Source organism: Papaver somniferum, chromosome 9 (assembly GCF_003573695.1).
Source record: "Papaver somniferum cultivar HN1 chromosome 9, ASM357369v1, whole genome shotgun sequence".
In the NCBI taxonomy this organism is placed as follows: domain Eukaryota; kingdom Viridiplantae; phylum Streptophyta; class Magnoliopsida; order Ranunculales; family Papaveraceae; genus Papaver; species Papaver somniferum.
This window is the reverse complement of record NC_039366.1, coordinates 9,103,915-9,115,372: the sequence shown is the minus strand read 5'-3', so window position 1 is coordinate 9,115,372 and position 11,458 is coordinate 9,103,915. Positions and strand designations below refer to the sequence as shown.

The following is an 11,458-nucleotide window of genomic DNA, read 5'->3' as shown; positions in this document are numbered from 1 at the left end:
TCCTATCTCAAGCTATGGGATATTGTCGAATTTGGCGTAACCCTGACCGAGACTACAACAAAACCTCCAAAGCAACAAAAGAAACTGAAGAACATGAAATTGAATGATGACAAATCCTTGTACACGATTTAAATGGCAGTAGATGATACAATATTTCCGCGGATTATGGGAGCTACAACGGCTAAATAAGCATGAATTACGCTGAAGAATGAGTTCCAAGGAAACGACAAGGTACGTATGGTTAAATTACAATCTTTGACAAGAGATTTGGAGAATATAAAATGAAAGAATTTGAGCCTGCAAAAGACTACTATTCTAGAGTAAAAGAAATAGTTAATCAGATGCAAAGCTATGGTGAAAAAATTGGTGATAAAAAGTTGGAGGAAAAAATCCTTATTAGCCTTACAGATAAGTATGACCCAATTGTTACTGCCATTGAAGAGTCGAAAGACGTCGCAACTCTTTCGGTGACAGAACTTATGGGTTTTCTTGAAGTTATGAACAGAGGTTGAATAGGCGTCATGAATAATCAATAGAGAGTGCCTTTCAGTCTAAATTAAACCTAAGGTATGGAAAATCTAGAGAAGAAAAAAAGTCAGCAGTGAAATTTCTAAAGAAAGAGGAGAAAACTACAGAAATGAAAGATGTGAGAAGAATTATCCAACTTGTAGGATTTGTGGAAAGAATAATCATTTTAAAAAGGATTGTTGGTTTGACGAAAGCAAACCACAATGCTACAATTATCGTCGACAAGGACATCTCGCAAAAGAATGCCGCTTTAAGAAAAACAATCAAGCCAATTTTCATGAAGCTGAAAAGGTGGAGGAGCACATGTTATATGCTTGCCAAACAACAATAAAAGAGAAAAAACAAGCATGGTACATAGACAGCGGTTGCAGCAATCATATGACGAGAGATGAAAGCATTTTTCGCGACATAGATACGTCTATCAAATCACTAATCAGGATGGGAAATGGTGATTTAGTGGAGGCGCAAGGAAAAGGTAAGATAGCCATACATACCAGAAAAGGCATGTGACTAATCAGAGATGTTTTTCTAGTTCCCAACCTAAAATCTAATTTACTAAGTGTTGGGAAGATGGTAGAAAATGGGTATGCTTTATACTTTGATAATGGTTTTTGCTTCATATATGAAAAGAAAAATAGGCACCAGGTCATAAAAAAAATAAAAGTGAAAGATAAAAATTTTCCTATGTATTGGAGTTATGTTCACAATACAAAAATGAAGGCACAGTTTCATTCGCTAAAGCCGCATCAACAACATAAGTCATGTGAAGGTCAAGGTTATAGGCATTGCAGGTCACATTCTATGCACAAGAAAGTATGGAGACCAAAGCCAGTGCGCGCAGTTGAGTCTTACCGTTATATTGTACTTGGATCAAGAGGTTTTAACAAAGAAACAAAGTGCACCTGTGAGATGAAAGCAGCACCTTTGAAGAGAACAAAAAATGCATTAAGGAGGAGAGTTGGAATTAATGCATTTTACAAAATTACTTAAGTTGTAAAACAGTTAAAAAGTTAGAAGAATAACCTAGCTAGTTAGTCAGGTTAGTGTGAATGTAGTTTGCGGTAAGAAAACTCTAGAGTATGCTAGAGTAAGTCCTGTAATGTAAACTGATGTGGAAAGGGTCTTAGAAAAGATAGAGAATGAATTCTTTAGAGATTGTAAAGAGTGTCAGTCAAAGTAGCTTAGTCATGAGAATTCTAGAAAAGTCTACAACAGTCTAAGGTCGGCTATGTATTACATATATGTATTTGTACTTGTATCGTTCACTTTGTAAGAAAAAGAAAATAGAAGAAAGAGAGTTGGTGAATGAAAAAGAAAGAAGTACTTACAGAAGTGAGTGAATAATAAAGGGAATTCACAAGTAAGATTTGAAGTTCATAAAAACATAAAACAAGTTCAAACAACAACATAACAATTCCCACAATTATCCAACATGATCATACACTTTCCCTTTTCCCTTTGGATAAATACGAATTTTCCTAATAAGTGACAAGCTTTGATGGGTTAATCAACATCAGAAGATATGAAGAAACTACTTAATCATCATGACAAAATAAAAACAATGAACTAGAAAATCATTTGGAATTGGGATTATTACCCACAGAGAAAACTCTAGAGCAATGTCCATCGTGAGAGTTACTCTTTGAAAACTTTTCAATCTTCTACACGAAGTTATAAGATGAAGAAACCTCTATTAATTCTTCAGATGCCATTGATGATTATTAGTAAAAGAATAGATCTATAAGGCTATCTCAAGCGGATACACCTAGCAGAGGGTTTTATTGGGAAGTACACAGTGTACGATGAATCCTTGTTTCTAACAATCTCGAGAGTTCTTAAATAGGTCTTGCTCAGGTTTCTAATCAGAAAAAACCCAACTTCTTTCAACTCGGCAAAGCTCACAAATTTTTTAGCATTCCGTAATTTGGTCCCTAGCTAATATAAATATAATAAAACTTTAATGTGTAAAAATAGCCCCCTTTGAAAACAAGCTTCCAAAACTGCCACCTTAAATGAAATATACAGATAATACCCTTTTGGGGTTTTATGGACGTTTATACCCTTGTTTAGAAAAGGTCCACACCCTCTTGACTGAGTCAGCTACCACCTCAGCAAAAATTTCGAATGAGTCAGCTACCACCTCAGCATAGATGTCACCGAGACAAATCTCTCTTTATTTCTGTCCTATTTTTATTACCGTCATTTTCAGTTCTCTCATTTCATCTCCCTCTCCAACTCTTCCATTCTTCTTCTTCAGTTCTCTCTCAGTTTCAGAAGATTCAATTCGCTGCAAGATTGAATTTCATTTATTTCATCCCTAACCCTCTCAAATCCTTTCCTCATTTTATCTTATTTTTCTCTCAGTTTCTTCTTAGATTCAATCCGCTACAAGATTGAATCTTTTATTGATATACAGGACAAACAATGGACGATTCACAACAAAACACCAATACCCCATAACTGAAAAACCAGAAAACCCCTATATTTTTACATACCCAATTCGCCATCTATGAAGAATTAATAAATATGGATAGAAATTAGGTATTTGAAAGAAGAGATTAGGGCAGAAGATTTGGATAAACGGAGAGCGAAGAGAGTGCAGGATAGAAATATATAACCCCAACTTCAAAACCAGCAGAAGAAAAAAAAAGGGTATGATTTAGGTTTAAAATTATCTGTCATCAATCTGAAACTAGGATTCAATTTTGTTGGATATGAAATGAAAGTCGACAATTTGTGGTTAGGTGTTTAAGATTTTGAATGACAAGTGGTTTTCTGAAACTTTATTTGGTTAATTGAAGATGAGATTTTGTCTTTAAATTTTTGGGGTTTCTGAAACTGAATCTTAGTTTGTTTATCATGTTTTTATGTTAGTTTCTAGTATTACCATATATATTATCATTTTGTTATTTTACTGTTACAACATTCTTAATAACAAACTTGTTGTAATGTTAGTTTGTGGTATTACCATAAATTATCATTTTCTGGTTTTGTTATTCTGATGTTACAACATGCTTATCTTTTATGTTTTGTGATAAGATGTATAAATGATGCTTCAGTTATGCTTATTGTAATGAAAAGCTTGTGGTTTAATCTTTACAAATCAATGGGTATGTGGGGGTTAAATTTTAGAATTTACAATAGACTTTGGGAAATGAGGGTTTATAACATGATTTAGATTGAAGAATTAGGGCACTATATGACTAAATTGTGTATGGTGATTATGACATTGGCTCTTGGTGGTAGGATTAAACGCTGTCATAGTATCTTTTTTCCTCTGATGTATGGCCATAAACTATGATTCTTTTGCAACTTAAAACACTGGCCTGTACCTATTTTAAAATTTGATCCATAAGTTGTTCCTCCTGTTGTAATTTAAGATTACATTTATTTGGCTTGTTGAGTGTGAATGATCTATCCTTCCACTGGTATATACCAATGATGCTCACAGTAAAAACTAGTTGATTTTTCAAATTGGTAGCGGCTAGACAACCGTAGGGATGTGGTATCCACAGATAACGCGTTTAATTCAGTCATGTTTTTTCTACTAACCACATCTCACATATATAATTCATTTCATCAACTTTTAGTCTTGTTTCTTTGTTATTTATGCTGGTGTTGGTATGTGTGTGTTGCACGTAGTTTTAGGTAGATAGAAACTTAGTTTTTCTTAATCACTATAACTTTGTGTCCGGAGTGTACTTTGAGTAACTAAAGAATTTGAATTACTACTATGTTATTACTAATCTCGACTATATTATTTTTGTAGGTTCCAAGTTATGGGTGCAGGAGGGAAGAAGATAAAGTGTTCTCGAAAAGTGAAATTTTTTTTCATGTGGATAAAACAATGTTGGATGCCACTACTGAGGACAAAAGAGTGGTATCTACAGATGGTGTTGAAAGGTAGATATGCGACATTTAGCTTATTAAGGCTAAACATTCATTTTATGTGTTGTGTATGGTCATTTTTTTTTATTGTTGGAGATTCACATAAGATATTTCCTGAGAATAATAATCAGTAAAGCTCGAGGAGCTGAATACTTACTTTGAGATATAGTTTTGCATCTACTTGTTCTAATAGATGATTGTATGATATACTGTAATTGTGCCAACATTGAGCATTCCCTGTCAAATGCTGAAATGTATGCAGTAATAGTCTATAAGTTAAATTTGAACAATAACAATAGTTTAGTTATTTATATATAAAAGAAAGTTAGATGCCTCTATGCGAATCCTATTTTTTTCATGTTGCAGCATTGTTCTTTCTAGGTGTATTTGGTATAAGCCACTTGTAAACGGGAACTAGGTCGGTCATTCCTTGAGTCACTTTTACAACTTGAATACAGGTGGTTATTGGATTAGGCACTAGTGGAAAACAGAAGTTCCGCGACCGTCAGAACAAGTCATATATACGTATTATACGACTACTTCCAACCGTCTCTGTTGGGGTCTCTGATAAAGCGTCGCTGTCTTGTACGACCTTAAGCCGTGGGTCTCAAAATAACGACGTATTTTAATGGTCACGAGGTACAGACCCTTAACCGTGGGTCTCAGATTTAAATTATAATATAAAAAAATATAGATTCAGATTTGCTGAAATGGCTGAATGGCTAAATCTGAAAAATCTGACTGCATCAAAGTCAAGTCAGGTCAAATTGAACTCAAGTCAAAGTCAAATCAAATGGAAGTCAAAGTCACAGCAAAGTCAAGTCGAAGTCAAACTGAAATTCAAATTTAACTCAAATTTAAACTCCAATTGAGAATTCAACTTCCATTCTTTCATTCATTGGGTTTAAATTACACATAAGAATGAAATTCTTAGTTCAGAACAACACATGTCCAAGCTAGCTATCTGTAGCAAAGCAAAATAAGTTATGATTCAGAAAACAACAAATAAAAGAAAGAAAGGGATATAAATATTTACATAGCCAAATAGATCAGATAGGATGACTGAGATCTAGCAGTAAGAAAGTCATACATTTCTTGAAATTCAGCATCATTGAATCTGGTATCGGGACCTGGAATAATGAGTACAACCTTGTTCTCATCTACCACAAACTGCTTCAGCTGATGGCTGAGCACACCATAAGCAATTTTGCGGTCATAGGCAGCAACAACCTTCTAAATATCTTCAGCTACTTCTTTGAGTTTGAGAATAAATTGTAATAAATGTGTAGCTTTTCTGCATCACAGGGAAGTACCAAGGTTTAATACTCGCACATCAGACGAAATAAAAAAAAACAAATTAAATTAAATTGGACCAAATGCCTAACCTTTCTGTAAGCATTTAATACACCTAATCACAAGACATTTGATGCAATAAATCCCTATCAAGTTTCAGTCAACCCCAAGTAAAGGCTAATGGTCTTCATGCACAAATGACAAATAGTTACCAGAGATACCCACTCAAGTAGTTTGTTAGACATGAATACACTAGTAAAGTATCTTACAAGGCACAAATATTATGAAAAAATTCTTAAAAATAGTGCAATAAGGAGTAATTAACATCTTAAGAACAAAAACTAAAGGAGTTAAAACTTTGCTACCTTTTCTGCGAACCCCGTCTCTGTCAAGCAAAACACATCCTTGAGCACAACGGAGGATTCCAGCAGGACTTATCTGCAAGATTTGAGATGAAACTTATCTCTATGGTGAACTGGGAATGGAAAAATGGTTGCAGAGTACTGCATGATATAAGCAAATCCCCAAATCAAAAATCATTTTACATAAATTGGAATCCACAAAACTAAACCTAATAACATGTTACTCCATCTAAATACCAAAACTAAACCTAGATTTGTATGGACCAGATGATGGTTTTGGAGCCTATGAAGATAAAAATCTTCCATTAAAACCAAATCCAAATAAGCATCAGATATAAATATATGAATACACAAGAAAGGGACTATTGATTCTTACAAAGGCACCACCAAGCTTGCCAAGCATGCAATGCTTAAGCGCATTGATCCTCTTCAAATGCTTCTTCAACCCTCTTGCCTGTTACCACAGCCCTAAGACACTAATGAAAGTTACAGTCAACATACTAGTGAATATTTATTTGTATGAAATAAGTCCACTAAAAATGAGTTTCCACCAAACAACTGACCTTCTCTACCATTGAGACTACCATGCCTCTCACAATGGTATAATCCCCAAAGTAACCAGGACATGAACAGAACCTACATATTAGCACGCAAAAATTCAGATCTTTCAAGTTTATGGATAGGTAACATTCATGAATAATAGAAGATGCAATCATGAACAACTTAGTCTCAGTGAAGCACGCAGTTAAGGAAATAACCTTGCAACCCTTGGCACCACTTTCCATGGAGAATCTCAGTACGTCATAACATTCCATAAGCACAGAAACTTCATCAGTGATGCACAATGAGCATTACGTATCCACAAAGACCCCTTCAAAAATAATATAATAATTGAAGACATATGCACGATAAAATGTTACCTCTAAGTTATCACCAAGATTATCTTCCATAGGATTAGTTGCTATCGATGCTGCATAACAGAGATTTATGGCCTCGTGCAAATCATGGGTTGCCTGCCAGAATTTGTAAAAGTCACTGCAAGTGTTGATCTGCGATATTTTGTAAATATAACCAATGTCAGGTAATCATAGTGTAATCAACAAACAATGGATTTGCGATCTTGATTGGTAAAACTTCAACTCATTTAAAACATTTTTTCAAGGAAAACTGAACTCACAATTGGATCAGGAGCATTCACTTGCTCGCACTGCTGGTTCAGGCCAACAACTACTGTGAAAGTTGCATGATCATGGAAGTATTGCGTCTCTAGCTACAACAGAACAAAACATGTATATAAGATCTGTGTTGTATGAGGCGCCAAGCGAAGCGCCTCACGCCTGGTTACCTAGGCGCGACTTAGGCGCTCTAGGCGAACATAAACAAAAATCCAAAGTAAGTATCCTTTTTAATTACTTTCATGTACACTAAGTCATTATGCGATGTACAGGACAAAAAAAGAATCATTATTATCATTACTAGAACTTACATGGAAAGATTCAAACTCTCTTCTCCCTGGTTCTACATCAACTACGTTATCCCAACCTATAATATTAGTATATATCACAGAACAAAGAGAACGAATCATTATTATCATCGTCGTGGTGACCACCTTCATTTTCTTCATCATCAATTCTCCAAAACCAGAACCATTTGTTCCTCCATTTTCATCATCATCACTTCTCCAAAACCAGAATCATTTATTCCTCTACATCTAAGACAAGGATTTGTTGGTAAACAAGACATATATTAGGAAAGCTAGGACATAATATGAATGAAATTTTCTATAAAAGTAATAATAAAACCAATTACTGATGAATCTTAGGAAATAAAATCTATAAAAGTAATAAAACCAATTACTGACGAATATTAGGAAACAAAAATCAATCACGTTAATCTGAATCACTTTTTATGTTCGTGATTCACGTTAGTAATAAATCTCTTTGACAGTTTGATTAGGAAATAAAAATTAATCACATTTATAGCCATCAAGTTAATTTCTTAAATAATAATTTTTCTACCATATTTATTATTATACAATGTTAGCAGTAACTGATAGCATAATTCTGAAAATGGAAACGAATTCCTATCAAGTTGCACGTAATTAGAGCAATTATGCTAAATCAACTAATGAATTATTAGCATAGTGTGGCCTCTAAGCAGAATTATACAACAGACCATAGAACAAAAACAGATATTGAAAACTATGTGAGAATTATACCTCAAAAACTCCATTATCAATAGTCAAGATACTGACATCTAATGTACCACCACCAAGATCAAAAACAAGGATGTTCTTTTCTCCGTTTTTTTTTACAAACCATAAGCCATAGCTGCTGCGGCTGGCTCGTTGATGATTCTTGCTACATTTAATCCAGCAATCACATCGGCATCCTTGGTAGTAAGCATCATTAAAGTATGTTGTAGAACAAAGAACACGACAACGATTCAGCTACATTTAAAAAATCCACATAAAAAATTTCAAATTCTTCCAAATCCACATAATAAATTGTGGAATCAAACATGAATTAATTTGATTTGGTTCTTAATCATTCCAGGAGCAGTAATGACAGCATTCTAAGAATGCTTCAGCGGTTTCCTTCATCTTGGTCAGAATCATAACACTAATTTCCTCAGGACTGAAAACCTTAGTCTCCCCATCCTTAAGTTTAACCTCAACATATGGCTTTCCTTCCTTGTTGACAATCTTGTATGGTAAGAGTTTCATATCTCTATGTACCTCTTTATCATCAAACCTACACAAAACCAAAATCACTCATAAATCACAAACCCAGAAAAATCTCCACTACCAATTACACAAAAAATCTTAATCTAATCCAAATCTAAGTATTTTTTTGACTTACCTTCTTCTGATAAGTCTCTTGATATCAAAGACAGTTCTCATTACAATTCCATCAAATCAACGAACACCAAATCAAAGTAAAAAAAAAAATCAAAGTAAAAAAAAACAAACAGAACTGATAAGCAATGCGACCAACTTCTGCTTCATCACCACTACCACACCATCATCATCAGGAATCATTATAAGAACCAGTTGAAGTAAACCACAACCCTATTCATAAAAATAACACTACAATCGAAACTATTACCAGGAAAATCAAGAGATTGAAAATTCACCCTAACCCTAATATAAAAAATTAAATTTCTGAAATTGAAGATGTAACAAGATTGAGTCATAGATAATTACCCCAATGAATCATAAGAAGTATTTCATCATTGAAAACACAGATTACCGATGACATCGGTTATTAGCTTGAGGGTATTGATTTTTGTTTCACCTTCTGGATCTGGATCGAGATGAAGAAATCGATTCTTTGAAGAAGAAGAAGAAGAAGAAGAAGAAGAAGAAGGTGATGGATGTCGATGGAGAGCAAATGTTTTTAAACTTAGATTGGAAAAAAAAAACAAAACAAGAAAAAGATGGAGATGGAGATGAGTTCGATGTGAGCTAGTGAATAGGTAAGAAAGAATAAAGATACTGGGATAAAAGATAAAGACGAGTACATTGATAAAAACAAAGAAGTTCTCATCCAGCCGTTCTTTTCAATAGGCAAATCGTGACCATATAAAATGTGGGGCCCAAAATCCATTATCAGATCTGCATCGAAAGCTGAGGGTCGGTGAATCAGTAGTTTTATGATGGCAAAATGATAAATATAATTTTCAATTCAGAGACGGCTAATTATCCTCTCAGAAGTTTTACGGTTTTTTATTAAATCAGAGACCGCTTTTACGGGTCTGCGGCCTAACTACCGTTACTTGGGGGTCTCTGATGTGGGTCGGTAAACACTCATTTTCCACTAGTGAGGTTGAATGTACAACTATTTATCTTTTTTCAATGTTAGTGCTTGCCGCTCTCAAATCTTTATTGGTGTAACTATTTATTTATGTATTGTAGGATGTTTCTTCACCCTGCCAGGTACCGGGCTCATACGTTCAATGTAAAAACATACTCAAGCCCGAAGGTTTTGAAGTGGGTGCGTAACCTGCTGGCTCCTGCTGAGCAAGATAAATTTATGTCAACTGCAATTGGCCCCTTACTGCAGCTGCCCATGCAAAAGTGGTCTGGTTCCTTATTTCATTTCTTATTGGCTAGTCAGATCTCCACAGGTGATGAAGGTGATAATGGTAACCGTGAAGAAATGCGGGTAATGGTTTGCGGAAAGAAACTCTCCTTCGGAAATAAAGAGTTTGCATTGATTTCATGGCTTAGTTTTAGGAAGTCGAACAAAAAAAATTCTCGTCCCGCCATGAAGCCCTGCCTTAAGATGAAACATTTCCCCGATGAAGGAAAACCAGTAACTGGAAAATGTTTGAAATTATTTCTTTTTGGAAAAGAGGTGGAGGAGGAGGAGGACGACGAAAAAAAATCGAGGAAATGTCACCGATCAAGCAAAAAGGAGGAGGAGGAAAAATTACGTGAATGTCACCAATCAAGCAACTCTAATGTTGAATGTGAAAATGTCAGAATCCCACTGGAATCTGATGACAAGGTGAAATTGTCATTACAATACGTTGTCCACAGGTATGTCTTGGGATAGGGAGATGACAAAGTAGTTGAGTATGATCACTGGTACCTGGTGGATAACCTCGTCGACTTCAACTCTTATCCTTGGGGTGAAATAGCATTAAACAGAACTATTGATAGTAGCAACGATGCCTTAGTTTATCAGATTGAGTCCGACAAGCCTGTTGGCAGCGAGGTGACTTGGAAGTGTCAAGGAATGGCCCATGTCCTGGTGGTAAGAATCAGTTGGGTTGATATTTTCTAGTTTAATTTTTTGCGATTTTTGTTTTATAGTTTTTCCTTTTTTCACCAAGGTTTGGGGTATGGAAGTGTTGCCAAGATTGCTTAGAGGGTTTGGAAAAAAGACTATTTTTGCAAATTGGCGCCCCCATATTGATCTACTTAAGGTTTTAGAGGACTCAAAGGTATGAAGTAATAACTACCTTAGTTACTTTATTTTTTTGTTTGCTGTATTGTTAATTTGGTCGAGTGACTCCTAAAATCACAGGATGAAGTGTGTAATGACATTATGTGGAACAGAGAAGATGCAAAGCGGTTAGTAATGTTGGGGTTATGTGAAGGTCCCTTGTAGATGACGAAGAAGAAGATTCGTTAAAGAATGAAAATGTTGTGGAGAAAGAAGATTTGTTTGAGAAGGGTGAGGAAGAAAATATGTTAGAGTCTGAAAATGTTTTTGTGGATGAAAAGGTTCCGGAGGAGAGCAGCATGGATGATGATGAGGACGAAGAAGATCTGTTAGGGATTGAAAATGTGGTGGAGGAAATAACACGCGCGACACCTCATAGCTCCCAACCTGATGCTCTTTGTTCTAGGACATCAGCTTCAGTTATAACTTTTTTCG

General features: G+C 35.0%; 1 protein-coding gene and 1 pseudogene across 5 annotated transcripts; one reads left to right on the top strand and one right to left on the bottom strand.

The window, feature by feature from the left end:
- Positions 1-3,954: 3,954 nt before the first annotated feature.
- Positions 3,955-4,094, top strand: LOC113314668 (annotated as a pseudogene).
- Positions 4,095-5,194: 1,100 nt separating this feature from the next.
- Positions 5,195-9,443, bottom strand: LOC113309548 (luminal-binding protein 4-like). Of its 5 annotated transcripts, none has more exons than XR_003340650.1 (11): positions 8,933-9,194; positions 8,290-8,824; positions 7,558-7,782; positions 7,249-7,341; positions 6,992-7,120; positions 6,830-6,897; positions 6,635-6,707; positions 6,448-6,547; positions 6,075-6,147; positions 5,507-5,710; positions 5,245-5,380 (listed from the first exon to the last, which is right to left on the bottom strand). XR_003340650.1 is itself a non-coding variant. In XM_026557985.1 (2 exons), exons 1-2 carry the CDS (start codon positions 8,971-8,973, stop codon positions 8,614-8,616), a joined length of 252 nt encoding a protein of 83 aa, XP_026413770.1. In that variant the 5' UTR covers positions 8,974-9,189; the 3' UTR covers positions 8,480-8,613. The 5 variants fall into 5 exon arrangements, 1 of the variants encoding a protein (XP_026413770.1); XR_003340653.1 differs by having other exon boundaries at positions 6,448-6,539; XR_003340651.1 differs by lacking the exon at positions 8,933-9,194 and adding an exon at positions 9,277-9,443 and having other exon boundaries at positions 5,195-5,710.
- Between the last annotated feature and the right edge of the window lie 2,015 nt (positions 9,444-11,458).

Coding starts and splice junctions, on each gene's coding strand:
- LOC113309548 (XM_026557985.1), bottom strand. CDS start 8,973: ATGAGAACTGTCTTTGATATCAAGAGACTTATCAGAAGAAG. Junction 8,825..8,932: donor AAGAGACTTATCAGAAGAAG/GTAAGTCAAAAA, acceptor GGTTTTGTGTAG/GTTTGATGATAAAGAGGTAC.